Source organism: Epinephelus lanceolatus, chromosome 18 (assembly GCF_041903045.1).
Source record: "Epinephelus lanceolatus isolate andai-2023 chromosome 18, ASM4190304v1, whole genome shotgun sequence".
Lineage (NCBI taxonomy): Eukaryota > Metazoa > Chordata > Actinopteri > Perciformes > Serranidae > Epinephelus > Epinephelus lanceolatus.
Window position 1 is genome coordinate 20148836 of NC_135751.1, and position 18752 is coordinate 20167587.

Consider the following 18752-nt stretch of genomic DNA (forward strand, 5'->3'; position numbering starts at 1 on the left):
AAAACATTGCATATATTTATAGTGTTTATCTTGCTGACGCATGGAGAAAACAAGAGAAACAGAAAAACTACACTTAAAACACATGCAGTGTGCACCACAGGCTCAAACGTGTATCAGCGGTGTTTGACCTCAGCAGTTCACAGCCAAGATCAAAAGCACAGTGATGAAGAGGAAGAGGAGAATGAGGGTCAGACAAGAGGTTCTCTGCTGGAAACTCATTAGATCCCAGAGCTCGGTGTGCAGAGGAATTGGTCCTATCTTCCTTCAGCGGTGAGAACTGTTAGCGGTCAGCGGTCATTTAAGTTCTCACAGAGTCTCAAAGAGAAGATCACTTCAGTTTGGTGTTACATGGCCAGCAGTCTTTCCTTGTATGTCGATTCTGCACCTTATGTGATCTTAAACAATGGCTTTTCTCTCTCCCCCCAGCTGGCTTTGTTCCTGAATATATACACTTTGCTCTGAATGGAAAATTGGTCACACAAGTGCCGCAGATAGCTGGCGTTCAGGGATTCATAATCACGGCTCGACTGAATGGGTCATTTGAGGCAAAAATGAATGTGAACACATGAATGGCACTAAAACAGGTAACCACGGCGGTGATTACTGTGCACTCAATTCCCCGTTCTGCAATTTCACATCAGTAACTTGGTGTCGCGCGTATATCCTTGCCTCAGACGATCAATGTGTGTCTGGGTTTGGCATGCGCAGGTCTCTAATGGTGGCTTGTTGATGGAGCTGCATTGCTAAGTGGATGCAGCCACCAAGCCCCTGAACCAGCTGGAAGTGGTTGGGTTTTGCCTGTGTGCGTTTGTTCAGGCATAATTATGAATGTTTTGGGATTGTGTGTGTGTGTGTGTGTGTGCGTGTGTGTGTTTGTGTGTGTGTGTCAAGTACAAATGTATTTACTAGTGGATGGAACTACAGCAAAGCCACCATCCAGCAGCCACTGCCTGGGGAAAATAGGGATGGCTCCCACATTTGGGCTCAGACAGGGATCAGTTTCAAGGGCCTGTTTGGTTTGATAGTGTTTGTTTTGGAGAAGTTCATGTAAGCGTGGTAGAAAGAACAGATTAGCCAGGTAGTGGAGTATTGTTGTACCGAACAGGCAAAATGTAAGGACTGGTTTTGGAAACAGAAAGCGTAGAGGTGGCTGTTGTTTGTTTGCCTCCTTTTATGAGTGGTGTCTTTGAGGGTAATAGAAAGGGGAGTAAGCTGCAGCTTTCAGAGGGATATTGCGTGCGCCGGTGTGTTCGAGTGTGTCCTGTTATCAGTGTTTGTGTGTATGTATACAGTGTGCACATGGCCACCTGTGTGAAACACGGCGGTACACAGTCATTCTTTTATTTACAGTTTCAATCAGGTTCAATTTTCTGTATCCCCTTCCCTGCTCGCCGAGGCTGCCCTCACATTCACCCAATACCACGGCACCATCCTCTGCTTTTACCGCCATTAATCTTGGGCATGAACCTGCATGTGGATGTGAGGAGAGAAGGAGGCTCCAGCAATCTGCCATGCGAGTGAGTCAGCTAGTGTGGTAGACCTAGAACCAGGCGTGCTCCAGGCCTTGGCGGCTTACTGCAACTATTAATACAGACTTTAATTAGCCCGCCACAAACACTGGCACAATCGGCTCAGTGTCGCCCGTGGCTGGCGAGGCAGACAGATCAATAGGTCTGATCATGCCTTTTTCATCAGCTCAAATGAAAGCACTTTGTCTCCAAGCTCAGCCCTGGACCTTGCGTATCACCTTAAAGGCTTTCTGTGGCTGCACTGGCTGTGTGCAGTGTTGCGGATGGGGCTTGTATAATCTGGCTGCATTAGGGAACTATAAAGATAAATGAAGGGAGGCACAGAGCATAACTCATCCTGTCAGAGAAGGGGTTTTAAGGCTGGGAAACTTTGTGTTTTCTAAAGCAGCCCCTACCACCCCCACCCCCCATGGCTTCCTAGTTTCGCACTCTCTCTTCCTCCTACTTGGTTGCGTTCTTTTTCTTTTTTTTCTTTCTCCTCCTTATGTGTGTGCGTGTGTGTGTGTGTGTACAATCTCTGCTGTATTTTTCTCCATCTGCTTTCTGTCTATTCCCCCTTCCCTCCTCTCTCCATCTCCCTCCCCGTCGCTCCCCATCCTCTTTTTACTGATCTAGAGGTATGGAAGAGTTCATTTACACTTCCTCTGCTGCACAAATTGCTCTTCTACCTCTTTGCCAGCGCATTTCAGTTTGAAATAAAAGAGTAAGCTGCTTTTGCAGTAACAACTTATTTCATGTGCTTTTTGGCAGGCTTTCCCGTTGACCTTCAAGTTCCCAATCAGTGCAGAAGAAAAATGGAAATAGCTTGTTCTGAGCCCTCATTTCCTGTGAATTGCTGAAATTGTGTTGTGTGTCTGCTCACAGGGGTTACTGAATCACGAATCACTGCCTTTTTTTTTACCGACTACCCCCTCCGAGTGCTCTCCGTCTTTCCCTATACTGTATGTATTTTTATATCACTCTCACTTCACCCCTCTCTTTTCCTTCTCTGCCCAGTAGATGACGTCCCACCTTATTTCAAGATGGAGCCTCCTCAGACCCAGGTTCACCTGGAGGGGAACCGCCTGGTTTTAACCTGCATGGCAGAGGGCAGCTGGCCCCTGGAATTCAAATGGATCTACAATGGCACTGAACTCACACGTTTTTCCTTGGAATACAGGTGAGGAATATAACCTTCCCTGCCTGAGCTGATTCTATTATCGTTTTTTTTTTTTTTAAAACTCATTCACTATAATTAGCTTACTACACAAGGACATTTTAGCGGCATTTAATTGTAACTAATAGCTCAATTGCTCATTTTTATTCATATTCGAAAACTCATTTCTATGGATTTATTCAGGCCTGATTTGGCTGCGTGTCTCCCCTGAGACATAACATCTTGTGTTCAGGGGATTGTCAGATTTATCCTGATTTGTATCTAGCACTGTATTCAACGTGCAGAGATGGTGTGAATAGATAACTCTTCTTTTCTCCCTCTCGCTGTTTGTTGAAACTATCATTGCTGCAACAGCGTCTAACAATGCATATTTCTTATCAGATTGTGCAGTGTGGGTGGGCTACTTTGCTTCGTCAGCAGTAAGATGCTGTTTCACTGACCGTGGAGTTCTTCTGGGCGCTTCTTTTTTTTGACTGTTTGTTTTTTTATTGCACTTATACTTCAGCCTCTAAACACAATGCTGAGGAATTCAACTAACAGCACAGAGTGTGGCCAGAGAAAGCTTCAGCCTGCGCTAACAAGGCCTCTCTGTGTGTTTGAGGCTGTGCGTCAGTGTGCTCATTTGTCCATGTACTGTATTGCTTGTGTGCCTGCATGCGTGTTTCACGAGTCACAGTTGCAGTCCACAGTGAGAGTCAGTTTCTATCTAATTCTAGCCTTGTTTTCTTCACTCTCTACTCCCAGTCTGTCTAGTCCCCAAGACATGGGCAGACTCTCTCAGGTGGCATTTACTGATTGCTATCACTGGCTACAGTCCCCCTCTACACACACACTTTCCCTTCCCTGTATGTGTCTCTCGCTTTCTCGCATCTCCTCTCCCCTCATCCCCCCCTCGTCTTCTTCTCCTTCTTCTTTCCCTGTCTTTCCTCAGTATTTGGCTGAGCTCTCACGTGGCTTAGTCTCTGGGTCTGCTTTGCAGGCCAGCCCTCTGCTTGTTATTCTTCACCAGCCCTGATCAAAGAGGAGAACTGGAATCCATTTAATCAGACCCCCCCACCACCCACCACCCCACCAACCCTACCCTGAATTGCAGTGCAGGGGGAAACATGGCAGGGGCGGACTCCACACTCCTAAGTGGCTGTAGCAAACCAATTAAAGGGGCCTCAGCTCTTGGGTTATCCACCTAGTATTTCACACACACACCATTTAACATGAATGCACATCAAGGGAAGAGACAGAGTTATGGCTGCCCGGGATGAACAGGTGAGAGGTGCTCGTATGATTTGATTCAACTGACTGAAGCCACTGGATAACAACAGGGTTTTGTGAGTCATGCCTGTCAAAAACTCTCTTTGTTGTTTGCTCCACAGCTGGCCTTAAAGACGCATTTCACTGGTCTTTTCATAAAACTGGGCTACGTATGAAGTAGAATGACGCAAATACTTTAAAACTGGTGCTTCATTGACCAGAGGAAACAGAAAAGAAAGGCTATGGCATTTGCCTTTGCTCAATAAAGGCTCCCACTGGTGTGTGACGTGGTGCGAGCTTGTCCGTTTCAACACAGGAAACAATGTGGCGGCCAACTGGTGATAAACAATCTTGAGCTATGGTTAAAAAGTAAGCTAAAATATGTTTCTGAAAACATTTTAGGTGAGAAGTAGGCAACACAGTAACAGAATCTTTGTTCATCAGCACTGCTTAGTTTTATAGTTTGGGCGCAGTTTTCTCAGCCTCTAGCCCTTTTTAGACAGGAATTGTGCAAAGTTGCAGGAAAGCCCAATCAGTCTTCTTTCTTTTGTTTATACAGAATGCGCCTTTTTCGGGGCAATGGGGGGCGTGAGCAAGTAACAAAATGTGTAGCTCAGCGTGTGACATAAACAGTGACGTGGGAGGGAAGCCGCGGCTAGTCAGTCCTTTGGTGATTCTCTCGTAAGTCGGCCCATTCTTCACCGTTCCTGTCATCTGACAGTTAATGGCCTCTTCGTTTGCGAGGACAAGGAGGGCATGCAATTCTTTGTCTCCCCAGTTGCTCATCTTTACAGTGTCTGTCAGGTTTGCGTTTCCCTCTTGCTACTAGCTGCTCGCTGATTCCTGCTATCAGCTGTTTCCTGTTTATCCACCGCCAGTGGCTCGCACATGTGGCGTCATCAGCAGCTCCTCCCACAAGTCATCAACAGCCCCTCCCGTGGTGCAAGGCCCCCTCGGTCTGTTTAAACTGAAAGGGTTCCGCCAATATGACTACCCTACGAGGCGGAAAATTGTGCACCTCGGATCAACTCGCCAATCCGCCTCTGTGTGTCTAAACGCTCGCAGCTTGCCGGCAAAACAGCTTAACATTCGCTGAAAATCTGGCAGTGTAAAAGGGGCCTCTGTTTTTACAATACAGGAAACAGTGTGCTGCCCATGTATTACAGCCAAACAGTGCAGTCCGCTTCAATACTCTTTGTGGGTGGGGGGAATGCAGAAATGTAGAGGTACAATTTGTACTTAGAGGAACAGCCCTAATGCAGATCTGAGCTGGGAGATGAGAAGAGAGACCTGGACACTGCTAAGATGAAGGAAGTTTTACCCACACTGTTATGACTCAAAGCTGGTTGAAAATCAGCACTGAATCACACTTCAAGGCCGCCCTGTTATATCCCTAATTTACAACATCTATGTCTCATAGCTAAGTGGAATGCCATTTAAGATGTGTTTCAGGTGCCCAATGAAACATCTCGATTAATTTAGCATCTTGAGTGTGGGGGATAAAAGCGTCAAGATGACAAATGTCGCTGTCTGTCATACTGATGATGACTAATGGCACTTTGTGTTGTGTGTGCCCATTAGGTACCTGATCCCCTCGCTGGACCGATCGCACGCCGGCCACTACCGCTGCATTGTGAGAAATCGAGTGGGTGCTATAATGCAGTGCAGTACTGAAGTGCAGGTCGCCTGTAAGTGCAGGTTTCTTTCTATACATCTGACAGACTGAGGGGAGGACACTGTTTTTGTTAAAGGCTTGTCAGGCACAGTATGTGGATGAGTCACTCTGAGTAAAGGAGCTTAGCTTTTGAAAAAGGTACATAATGTGGTAATAATGACAATTCTTCTTTTTCATCTTGCTGGCGTGCATTTCCAATGTTTTCTCTTCTAGTATTAATTTTCCTCTTTTGCTCACTTTCTTTGTCTCCCCTTCTTGCACTCTACTCTTTATGCCTGCCAGATATGGGTGGTTTCGTGGAAGGTGAAAGGTCTCAAACTGTATCCCAGGGTGACGGCGCGCTCATCCACGCACCGCGGATACACAGCTTCCCCAGGCCGCAGATCACCTGGTTCAGAGATGGGCGCAAGATTCCCTCCAGCAGTCGAATGTAAGTCGACCTTGGTTTGTTTGGTTCGAGTAAGAGAGTGCGTGTGACTTCTGGGTTTTCTGCGCGTGTCGGGCGTTCGTCTGTGAGTTGCTGGTGAACACTGAGCTGCTGAGGCAGAATATCTTTCACTTCAGAGAACTCCACGAAGTTCAATACTGCTCACAGATTTTCTCCAATCCCCCCCACACACGCCATGAGTGAAGTTGAGCAGAGTAGTTGAATGAATGCTAGCGCAGGCCCTGTGTTCATCATTGAATCACCTCTCAATGATAAAGCGGGTTATTATATCGCCCCTATTGACTTTGCAGGCGGAATGATTGAAGGGTAGAGATAGAGCAGGCAGCAGGGGAACCAATTAGACAAAATTGGACAAAAGGCCTCAATTGATGATATGTTTGACTGACAGCGCTCGCCCCTGGGTGGATTTGTGTGTGGGAGGCTGTGTGTGTGTTTGCATGTGTGCTTGTGTGAGGCCAAGTGTGCACAGTGGGAGTTCTTTGGGTGACTGTATATCTGTAAGGGCTATGCTCCGAGCATGGCAGCTTCTTTTGTGCCTGTTCAGATATGCAATTTTCTTGAAGAGACAGTGCGAAGGTAATCACCAGAGATTAATTTTGCCATCCATACAAATGGAGGTAGGCAGTCCGCGACTCCTCAGAAACCACCCCCTCATGAATTATTCAGCAGCAAGTTCTACCATGTTGTAGCTGACATGAAGACTTCTACCCCGGGTTGCATGCTCTCGCTCAAACAATGGATTGGTGCGTGTACCCTCCGCCTGCAGGGCTCCAAAAAAACGCAGCACAAGCACAAAGGGGAAATTGCATGAAAAATCTCAACCCCTTCCACGAATGTTTCGACCAATTCCAGAGCTGGTTACCATGCGGCTGTCTCTTATCAGAAGTGAAGCGGTGAAGCTTTTGCTCTGTGACAATGAGAGCCACTGACAGGACATTCCGCATTTACCGCTTGTTTGCTCGCTTTGTGTCAGGCCACATTGATATTCACAGGCGCATGTGTGTATATTGGCTTGTGTGTGTTTGTGCGAGTGTCTGTTGACTCGGTGAGAGCCGTGGCTCCTAATTGTCCAGGAGTGTGTCTGTTTATCCTGCGCCGATCAGGCAGATGCTGGCAGATACGAGGAGCCTAATCTGGCCGCGTGCTTAGCGTCAGCTCTCATTTAATGGGCCCCTCTCAAATGTTTGAGCCCATCAGCCTAACCAACGTTCAGCCATTCTCGAGGCACAAAAAGGATTTTAAAGGAACAGCTTTGTATTTTTTCAAGCCAATTGCTGGTGTGTGTTCATTTTCTAGTATTCTGCGTGGCATGTAATAATTACAGTGAATGCAATTAATGTGGGACAAATCAAAAATCCATTGTAAGCCCAAAACACACTCTGCAGATCAGCCGAAATAACATGATGCTAATACAACACATAACATTGAGTTCACAGCGTTTAAAGCAATATAGTTGTGTTTATTGCTAAATTAGGGACTTCATGTGTTTACCCTGTTGCAGTTATCTCATCTCTATACACTGAGGCAGGCACAAATATGATCTTCTTTGACTGTGGCTTACATCTTACGAACATCCTTTACACATGAAGACATCTGAGTTAATCAGTTGCTCAAAGCTGTTGTAGGACCAATTAATTTGCCTGAATATGTATTAAGTATATCATAAGACTGGCCTCTTTTATCTTTACCCCCTGGGTTCACACAGTGATTGAAACTACAGTTACTTTATACTTTATACCCAAGTACTGCAGAAGCAGTGAGTATAACATAACGAGAGACATCCTGAACTATTCGTTTAAGACGCTGCGGTACCTTGTAGATGGAAGTGCTCATAAAAACTGTTTTTGTGTGCTTCTTTTCAGACGTAATTTATGAGTATAAGTGTGTGTGTGTGTGTGTGTGTGTGTGTGTGTGTGTGTGTGTGTGTATCAGTGTGTGTGTCAGTTTACCCTCAGGATTTATTGACTGTGAGAAACAACTACTCACTGGTTTAATGATACGAGTGTGTCTGTGCACTTGTTAATGTGTCTATGTGCAGGCGGTGTGACGTGTGTTTGGGGACGAATTTTGCAACACACACCGGTCGACGGGGGATGTCTAATTAATTGGGAGCCAAATTGGTGACCCCAATTTGATTTGACTACATTCAATGCTACCTAAAGTCGTTTGTGTGTTTATTAGGGTAGGGCTAGAGAATGCAATGTCCTTAAAGGAATACTTCACCTGCAAAATAACCGTTTGTGTATCAATTAGTCATGCCGTGTTATCTTGAATGAAGAAAAAAGTTTTACTCCACATGCCTCCACAGAAAATGGCGAGCATATTGATTCATTGATTGATTCAGGCCCACGTTTAACACCAGCAAAACTGTACAAACTCTCACACAACTCGATCAGCATTGTCTCATTTATCCAGTCGTATGCGCAGAACTTTCTAAACACATGCATTTTTGCTAAAAAAAACAAAACAAAACAAAAAAACATTAAGTATTGGAGTCTGGGGTTGAAGAGAGCATAGATAAGTTTCACTTGGCACTGTGCCTTCGGCTGGATAAATGAGACTTGGATTATACTGCACAAGTTGTGTGAGAGTTTATAAATGAATGACGTGGTCCCCAGTCAATCAGTTAATCAATATGCTCGCAGTTTTCCATGGAGGCATGCAAGAGAAAGTCTTCCTCGTGATTTCAAAACTGGTTACTGATACACAAATGGTTATTTTGCAGGTGAAGTATTCCTTTGAATGTAAGCTAAACTAATGTATGCATGTTTGTGCATCCATATTTTCTGACAGTGCCATCACCCTGGACAACACCTTGGTCATCCTGTCCACCGTGGCCCCTGATGCGGGACGTTACTACGCCCAGGCGGTCAACGACAAGAATGGAGAGAACAAAACCAGCCAGCCCATCACACTCACAGTGGAGAGTAAGTACACACACAGGTGCGCATGCATCTACACACATCCAAGCAACAGGCTTCCTCGCCCACTCAGTGAAACACACCTCACTAGCAGAGATGTGTCATCAGCAGATTGCCTTAACAGGTTGTTGCAGATGAAAAAGAAGTTTAAAAAAAAAATGCTCCACTCATATTTTTTTCCCTGCTTCAACAAAGCAGCTCCACAACAGGTGGCTCAGGCAAAGACAATAAAAACAGAGATAGCGCCCTCTACTGGCGTGCCCTTTCATCATATCACTCCTTTGTGCCGTTTCTTCCTCTTCTCTCTCCAACAGACGTAATCATACCCATTACCCATAATAGTTGTCCTCTTGTCCTGCAGTCCTCCTCTAACCTCTGGCTCGAGCAGTGAATTACGGTCATGAGTTGTGTGTTAGGTGGAGCTCCGGCAGCACCTCTCCGACTGGCTGGATGTACAGGGCCCCGTAAAGTGGACCTTCGGTTTAATCGCTCCTCGCAAAAAGCAGATTTATGAAAATGACACTGAGCGAAAGGGGAATGACTAAACATACACACGCGCACACACATCAGATTAGAAGGTCGACCTCACTTATAAATGCTCACAACTTCAAATAAAGTTTGGCACTGCTCATGCAAGCATGCTACATGTCAAATCATTAGTGTGTAGCTGAACCGCACACTTCACGATCCTCCCTCCTACTCTCACCTTCTTTGATCTCAACAAAGTCACACAGCCTCCCAACTAGTGTTACTTACTTTCATCTAGACAAAATCAGCTTACTAATACAGCTCTTACTAAACTAAAGGAGCCACCAAATGTTTTTTCCAGCTGGCTCTGAAGATAATTTTTATGATAATATTCTGTAGCACCTATAATACAAACTTTGATGTCACAGGAGTTGTATTATTTATCTAATGGGGGTTTGACTATCAAATGTAGATTTTTAACCTGCTCACATGCGAAGCCGCTCATTTTTAATATCAGCGCCTCGCTCGCTCCAGCATCTGCTCATCATATCGTTAATACAGTGTTTGTAATTCAGTGCTCAATACGCATGACACAGCAATCTGTGGGGACCAGATATCACTGAATATCACTGAATCTGACCTTGCGGATCACACAACCGTATTTTGCATCTGAAAGTCAATAAGGTTTTTTTTTTTTTTTTTACAGCTGCATTTGTTCATTTTAGCAATCCTGTGGAGAAAAGGCAGGAAAATATGCAGTGGAGGGAGCGTGCTGTTCCGAAGGGAGCATACAAATGAGACAGACTCGAGTCTAATAGTAAAAAGCAAACTGACATCGGCTAATACCCACAGTGGGCAGACATTTTGCTTTTTTTTTTTTTTGTTTCCTTCTTTAAAGTGCCAAACTCGCTCCAGCTGACTCTGGTTTACAATTGTCTTTGGACACAGACAGATGTAAACAACGCTGTGACATTATAGCGAGAATTTGCTATGCAGGTCACCGCGTTGTTTACTTTCCCCATTTAATTAGAAGATTACACACTTGAAGTATTCTCAACACTGAGAGTTTATGAACTGCAATACATTAATTATTCTCTGCCAAGGAACCAATCATGTCTTCTGGAAAATAAAATGAGTTATTTGACTAGTCTAATGGATTCCCAGTTTTCATTGTGTCACTGGCAAACATGATGCAACATCCTCTGCCAAATATTATGGAATTTAACAAACTTGTTTAGTTTGTGTATTTACACGAATCTGTAACATATTTGATAAACCTTAAATAGATATTAAAGTGTAATATCGGAGGGGGCAATTTCACACAAGAGCAACAACCACCACATTTTTTTTACAGCTTAAACACGACTGCATCAACACTTGAAATCAATGAATCATGAACAGCTTATTTATATTGTATATTATGTGCTGTTTATACCACTACTGATTCATGACCTTCATAACCACTTTGCTTATTCTTCATCTTTGGTTTCTCTTGGTAGCAGTGCTGATACAATTCTTCTTTGACCCTCTCCATCAGTCACTTCTTTTCCTCCTCCTCCTCCTCCTCCTCCTTTCTCTACATCTGCATCTTCTCTGTACTCTATGCATCAGGAGCTCAGAGACTATAAGACCCACACCAATCAAACTTTCCACTTAATCTTACCCGTTAATTAAGAAACAAAAATTACATAGATCAGCCGAATGCCTGTAATCTTACATTTTAGCCAATAACTTCTAACTCAAGTGATTTAGATTTTCCCTCATAAATCCTCCAGACTTTGGTAAATCATTGCAGCCTGTTTAATTCCTTCTTTTTCAATCGTGTTTGACTCTTGTGATGACTTGACAACGAGCTCGTCCACATGGATTGATCAATCTTTACTGCGCTAATTAATAACATTGTTAATAATGCCCTCAAGATGATGCTTGTACCACTGTGATGAAACGGACTAATCAGGAGGGCTTGTAGAATTTGAAAAAAAAAACAAACAAAACTCAGTCAGCTCCAAAATTGATCTATTTACTCGCCAATCAATGGGTTAATCATCTGCCTCCAAATATTTTATTTTGAATAAAATGCATCACGTCTCACATCTCCTCGCCTGTCTCTACCCGTCTAGACTTCTCACTTAAAAACCCAATTTGAGGGGTTTTTTTTGTCTACCAAACTTGCAGTGCATTATAAGGTCATGGTCCAACACCTACCTGCTTTCTACACTCTGTGCTGCCATGGGGAATTATCTTTTCACTCTGTGTTCAGGTATACTTTGAGGTTAATTTGGATGTCTTGTTTTTGAAATGTTAAATGCATTCTTTAAATGTGCCTGTAAAATGTCAGCGGCATCTACATCTAACTTCCACTTCCCTGCTGCTTGTGCTTGAAGCCGTACAATTATAGTTAATAGTACCTGGATCAGCTAAAATCACTGAAGGTCCAGTGTGTAGGATTCAGGGGGATGTATTGGCAGAAATGGAATATTATGCAATTAGTTTGTTTTCTTAAGCGTGTAATCATCTAAAAATTAGAATTGCTCTGTTTTCATTACCTTAGAATGAGCCGTTTATGTCTACAAAGGGAGCGAGTTCTTGTCCACGGAGATCGGCACGTTGCACCTCTGTGTTTCTTCAGTAGTCCAGAACGGACAAGCGAAACACTGGCTCTGGATAAGGCCATTTGTGATGTCACTACAGAAGCCCCTCCACGACAACAGCATTTGAAAAACACAGATTTTGAACATGAAACTGCTTTATTCAGGTGTTTTTAGCTGTTTATTTAGCAGTCTGTTTGTCTGGGAGAGGAAGAGCCCTCTATCGAGTCCGCCATGTGTCTACAGCAGCCCAGAACAGACAAACCGAACACTGGCTCTAGATGGGGCCATTCGCGTATTCACATTTGGCATATTAGCCACCATAGTTAGCATAGTTGCTATGAGCAGCATCAGAAAAGCATGTGAAACTGCTTTATAAAGTGGTTTTACTAATTTAAATCACCAGGGGTCTATTAACACTGCGTACGAACAAAACAAGGCCTAAAAGAGGCATGCGCCATTTCCCATGCAAATCTATAAAAACCGACTTGATGGGAGAAACTTTGACCCATGCTCAGGAACATTTTGGAGATGGGAAACTGGTGACGCAGATGGTGAGGTGGAAGGCATTTTTGACTTCTGTCTGTACGCACATTTTTAGTATGGATCCTACACGTTGTTTTATAAATAGGACCCCAGGTCTGTTTGTTTTGGAGGGGAAGAAACCTCTGCTCGTGATTCAGCTCCCAGTGCAAACCTCCTGAACAAAGTAGACTAATGGAATCCTTCACACTAGGCACATGGGAGAAGTTTCACCTGGCTGTAATTTGTAATCCTCACAGCTAGATGCTACTAAATCCTACACACTGACTCTCGTTAAAACCATAGATTTACAGTGTGTGGCATTTTGCATAAACAAGAATGCATGCCATGGAAGTCAAACACAAAAATCTAATTTCACATGGTGAAATGTGTTTTTATAGCAACTTAATTACTATCTTTTATTAAATTGGTTTTGTAAGACTGTGATGCGACTGAAATCATTACTTCAAACTGTACAGCTGACGACCTGGAGGGTTGAACGAAGCAATCAAATGGGGAGCAGAGCCAAACAGCAATAACCCATCAGGAGGGCTGCGCCTACATTCAGGCAGTATTTGCAGAGGAAGCTTTGTCATTACGCAGCTGAGATTCCACAGAAACGGGCCTGGAAAGGACGTGATTTACAATGAGGTGGCACAAAATAACAATAATGATAATAAAAACTTGATTAGGGTCCCTGTTAACCTAGGGTAGCCCTGAAACAAAAAAAAAACTTCACACGGACACACACACACACACATGCGAGCGCAAACTCACGTGCATGAAGTACACACGCCATAAATACGCCGTAAACACGCAATCACTCAAACACACACAAGCGCACAGGCCCGTACCCGCACTCTGGGGAGGTGGGGGAAAATGAGATCAGATTCAGAGAGAGATCACTGATTGAGGGCAGTGAATCGATGGTTGGCTGGAGGCTCCGTGAAACCTGTGAGTGATGGTGCTGCATTTAATCGCCTTTTGTGTTTGTCTCAATTATGCTACATAATGGCTTCTAACACCTGGGCTAACACCGTGCTCAGGAAATGCTGTGTGCACTGGAAAAAGGATCTAAAGTAAAGACAGGGGTGTTAATAGTTGGGTGATAGCGTGCTGGCTACCTGCTGGCAATAGTGACAGGCTGCCAGTCTCTGTGTAAGGATCTAGTCATGCTCAGTTGGCTATATCAGGTACATTCAGGAGCTTAATCTGAAGTCTGCATATAGTTTATAGATTTTTTCATTTTCTTCCATCTGCGTCTGTGTGTTTCTGTGTGCATGATAGATGTGGGAGGACCCGCAGACCCCATCGCCCCCTCTATTATCATCCCCCCCAAGAACACCAGTGTAACCATGGGGAGAAACGAGGCTGTCATGGAGTGTGTCGCTAATGCAAGGTAAATTTTATCACACACACACACACACACACACACACACACAGACACAGGTGGAGGAGCAGACAAATAAAAAGCACACACAGACAGATACTCACACATTATCAAAACACATTCACCTTCTCTCACCTCCACATCTGATATTTTGTGATTCAAATGAATCTCGAAACCTTTTGTTTGAACATGATAGAAAAGTGTTTTGTACGTCTCTCCTCCATTCTTCCCTTTGATTCAAGGCTTCACTCTGTTCTCTCTATCTCACGCAATCTCAGTCCTGAATTCTGACTATTATCTCCAATTCAAAGACTTAATCAGAATGACAGATGTATCCCATTGCTCCCTCAATGCTCCGTAACCTTGAAACAGAATATAAATCTGTATTAAAAACCTAAACTACTCTCCCTATCTCGCTCGCCTTTTCTCCTTTTCATCTTTTTTTCCTCCCCCAGACCCCTCGTCAAAATGAGTATTACTTGGAGGAAAGACGGGGTAGTGGTCAATACAGGGATCCGTGATTTCGGCCGTCGGTTGGTCATCAGCTTGCCTGCTGTCAGCGACAGCGGCTACTACGAGTGTGAGGCGTCGCTCCGCAGCAGCAGCGTCCCCTCAGTCACTGCCGGGGCCTTCCTGCATGTTCTAGGTAAATAACTCACAGCTTACATTTTAACCTTGCACAGAGCAGACAGCGTCTAAATTATCCAAACATTGCATCAGCATGCTAACCCCCATGTTGAGAGAACTTTTTTTTTTGCCGTTTTATACTCCAGTAATTGAGTTGATGTTGTTATCGAGAGTGTTGCAAATGCTGGTTCACCAGAGAAGGGTCGAGATAAAAAGCACAGATGATTTGCGAGTCGTTCTTAAAGGCTTTAATGCCGCAATGTTTTATGCTTTTTCTTCTTTGAAACAGAATATCCTCTGTTTGTAAAAGAGCCGCCGACTCACATCAGCGCGGAGATGGAGAAGGTGGTGGATATCCCCTGTCAGGCACGAGGTCAGTGGTGTTTGTTTTTCCGTGCGCTGTTGCATGTGTGAAAGAGCACGAAAAGTATGGGAGAAAAAAAAACAGAAGAGAAAGAACAAAAGGGTCACAGTGACAAGAAAAAAAAAAAAGTTAATCCTCTCTATCCTCTGCAGGCACGCCGCAACCAGACATAGTGTGGTATAAAGATGCAGTGCCCATCAGCCCGGTAAAGATCCCCAGGTACAGGGTGTTGGTAGGAGGCAGTCTGCAGATCAACGGTCTCCTGCCAGATGACACTGGGATGTTTCAGTGCTTTGCCCGCAATCTCGCCGGAGAGATCCAGACAAACACCTACCTAGCTGTTACTAGTATGTCCCTTGAAAATATTTCAAAGCTGTCTGCTGCTTAATTCTGCTCATCTTCCCCTCTCTGTTCCCTCCCTTTTTTATTCTTAAATCCGCTCCTCTGTTCTCGTCTCTAATCCTCTTTTCTCCCTCTCTCTGTCTTGCCTCCTACACCCCATCTATCTATATATCTCTTCACATTGACAGATTTGTCACCTTGGATGCTCGGGCAATTATTGGCTATTTTTGAATCAGAGGAGAAGCAGAGAGATGGAGGCGCCTTGTCAGATTCTCAGAGCTGTCCCTGAGAATGAGACCTGACAGCTGCCCCTTTTGTCAAGTCTATTAAGCTCTGCCGCTGCCGTCTGCTTTATTAGGGAGAAAGCTGTTTATGTCTCTCATTATCACCTCTGTCTCACCTGATTTTTGTTTGCCTGTACGCGTGTGTTTTTGTGTGTGTGTGTGTGTGTGTGCGGCTGACCCCTCCCCCCCCTCAGGTATCGCTCCAAACATCACCGCTGGCCCCTCTGACAGCGCTGTGATTGACAGCATGTCAGTCATTCTGCATTGTGAGACCTCAGGAGCCCCACGGCCAGCCATCACCTGGCAGAAAGGTGCGTGGGCTAACAGCATGAGGTTCTGAGGTGGGGGGTTCATTATGGCACATTTGGACTTGTCAAAGTAGACGAGTGCTGTGGAGAGAATTCAAAATATGCATTTGCTCCATACAAGCTCGAAGTCTTTACTTTTGCTGCACTGCTTTCCCTCCTGTTTGTTTTCCATGACATTTCTCCGATACCCTAATCTCTCTCTTTTTCCCCATTCCCCCTTTTCTTTTCATGTCCTCCATCCCATATCATTAATCACCTCCACCCTTCCCTGCAGGTGAACGTGTCTTGGCCAGCGGCTCGGTCCAGCTGCCCAGGTTCACCCTGCTGGAGTCGGGCAGCCTGCTAATCAGTCCCTCTCACCTGTCTGATGCTGGTACCTACACCTGCATGGCCAGCAACTCCAGGGGAATTGATGAAGCTTCAGCCGACCTAGTGGTCTGGGGTAAGCATACCAGAAACTGGATACTCTCTGCACAGCATTCGTACTGCTCACATTGTCTGCAAACCCCTGTGTCCTCATTTGGTCCAACATATGTGGAAAAACACTGCAAACTTTGAATCCAAGCTGAACCTCTGGAAAATATAAAGAAAAACTATGTTTTTTTCCCACTGGCTTATTTACTTGGAGATGCAGTAAGTACCTGGTTGTTCAGGGTCATTGTCAAGATATACTGAATATATAGCCTAATGACTCAGATGTGCAGTCATTTTCTGTGCATAAATTCACATTATCAGTCCTGGAAAGCCTCGCAAAATACTCCACCCATTGGAAACAGGCTGATGATTCACCCCGTTACAGAAAGACATTGAGTGAAAGATGAGACCAAGTCCAGTAAGCTCTGCTCAATCCGCTGTTCAAACACAGTCTTCGCATAACAACCCCTGTGTGTGTTGGCAGCACGTACCCGCATCACTAAACCGCCACAGGACCAGAGTGTCATCAAAGGGACCAAGGCTGTTATGACCTGCGGTGTGACCCATGACCCCAGTGTCACCGTGAGGTAACGATGGCACCCACTCGCAAAAAATCTGTTGTCACATTTCTTGCCTGTTTTTTCACACATCACACTTTTTTTTGTAGCTATTTCTCGATGCAACCCAAGTCTAGAAAACAAGCTCGGGTATCAATGTTGCACCTAATTAGTTTATGAAATCTGTGAGAGATCTTGTAGTGTTTATCCACCCTTATACGACCTCCTATGGGAAGATTTTGAAGCTCTTAGAGTCTGATTGAGGAATTAGTCCATCACTTCTCTTCACTCTTCAGATGGTTTTGATCATGATAGAGTGTGTGCACATGCATCTGTCTCAGAGGGAGTGAAATGATGTCTGTGGAGCCCAGTGATTAGAGTGCCTGTCACCTGTGGGCCCACGGCATTGATCAGATCGCGGGGTAAACAGATGAATATGTAAACAGAGTAATAACTTCAGACAGCGCCTTTAATTAAACGCAACACAGAGGAGATTAGCTGGAAAGCCCGAACAGTCGCAATTAATCACAGGAGCTCCTGGTGTGTGCATGCGTATGTGCATGTGTATTGGGGTGTGGGGGTGGCCATATGTGCATTTGGGTATATGACAGGGAAAGAAATGCATGGAGGAGAGATGTACTGTACTTGAGACGGAGAGAGATGGTTTTAACATTCAAATCACTTTCCCATCAGCCTCACGAGGCTTTTCATCGATGTCAGCGCGTTCTCTGTTTTTGCTGTGTGAACTGGCGCAACGCAGGCGGCTTTACTGTCACAGCAGTGTACACAGAAGTGTGAACTGCTCATACATGTACATACCTCCAGGTACGTGTGGGAGAAGAGCGGCTCGGTGATTGACGTGAGCACGTCCCCCCGCCTGCGGCAGGATCCCGACGGGACCTTGCACATTTCCCAAACGTGGTCGGGTGACATCGGAACATACACCTGCAGGGTGACCTCAGTGGGTGGCAATGACTCCCGCAGCGCCCACCTCAGAGTCAGGTCTGTATGTTTGCCTTATGCCCCCCCCCCCCCCCCCCCGTCTTATCGCTGTCTGTATTTTTTTTTTCCCTACTCTTATTTACGTCTGACCAGGACATGATGGATGGATGTTTTTCCCACTGTTGTGCTTTATCACTGCTCACCTCTCCAATCCATTAAACCCTCTAATATTTACAATGCATAGCTCCCTGTTTGGCTGTTTAATGCTATTATTTGCTGCCTCTCTTGTCTGATTCTATTTCTCTTTATCACTTTGTCCCTCTCACGCACAAACACACACACACACAGGCAACTGCCCCATGCTCCAGAAAACCCAATAGCAGTGCTGAGTACCACAGAGAAGAGGGCCATCAACCTCACATGGGCCCAGGCCTTCGACGGCAACAGCCCCCTGATCCGCTACATCCTGGAGGTTTCGGAAAACAGTGAGTGGTTCAGTGTCACCATTTAATAAATATTTCACTGCTGGTGAAATTATGGTCTTTTCATAAAACTAGGTTGTCTGTGCAGAAGAAAGAGATGAATACTTATCAAAATTGGTGCTACATGACCAGAGGCAACAGAAAAAAAAGGGCTGTGGTATTCACTTTTTGCTCAAGAGAGGGAAAACTTAACAAAAAATACAAAAAACGTCATTTGGCAGATTAGGGCAGGGAGATCTGGGCGGTGGTAAGATGGAGGGAAGTTTACCACAGTTCATTTGCACATACTACCCACGTTGTTGTGATACAAAGCTGGTTGAAAATCGGCAAAGTGTCTCTTTGACAGTGCATGCTGCTCAAAAGAACTGATGCATTTATTGTTTCTTGTTAGCCATTTGAAAGTCGGTATCGTTGCTCTGCACTCCTTGGAAGCACTAATTTGCTATCCCTCTTATATTACATTTCCATTGTGTCCCTAAAATTGGCA

At 44.8% G+C, this 18752-nt stretch overlaps 1 protein-coding gene across 5 annotated transcripts in view; it reads left to right on the top strand.

Annotated features, from left to right (window-relative positions):
- The window catches only part of sdk2a (sidekick cell adhesion molecule 2a), a 98437-nt gene that overhangs the window by 52171 nt on the left and 27514 nt on the right, over nt 1-18752 (top strand). For 4 of the 5 annotated variants that reach the window (XM_078161363.1, XM_078161365.1, XM_078161364.1 and 1 more), the window contains exons 2-14: nt 2526-2688; nt 5515-5621; nt 5891-6038; nt 8850-8983; nt 13843-13954; nt 14401-14591; nt 14862-14945; nt 15089-15283; nt 15757-15873; nt 16145-16312; nt 16769-16871; nt 17667-17843; nt 18132-18268. In XM_078161363.1, coding sequence (XP_078017489.1) covers nt 2526-2688; nt 5515-5621; nt 5891-6038; nt 8850-8983; nt 13843-13954; nt 14401-14591; nt 14862-14945; nt 15089-15283; nt 15757-15873; nt 16145-16312; nt 16769-16871; nt 17667-17843; nt 18132-18268 — 1836 coding nt within the window. The remainder of the gene's footprint in view (nt 1-2525; nt 2689-5514; nt 5622-5890; nt 6039-8849; nt 8984-13842; nt 13955-14400; nt 14592-14861; nt 14946-15088; nt 15284-15756; nt 15874-16144; nt 16313-16768; nt 16872-17666; nt 17844-18131; nt 18269-18752) is intronic. The other variant, XM_033645496.2, reaches the window with a different exon arrangement.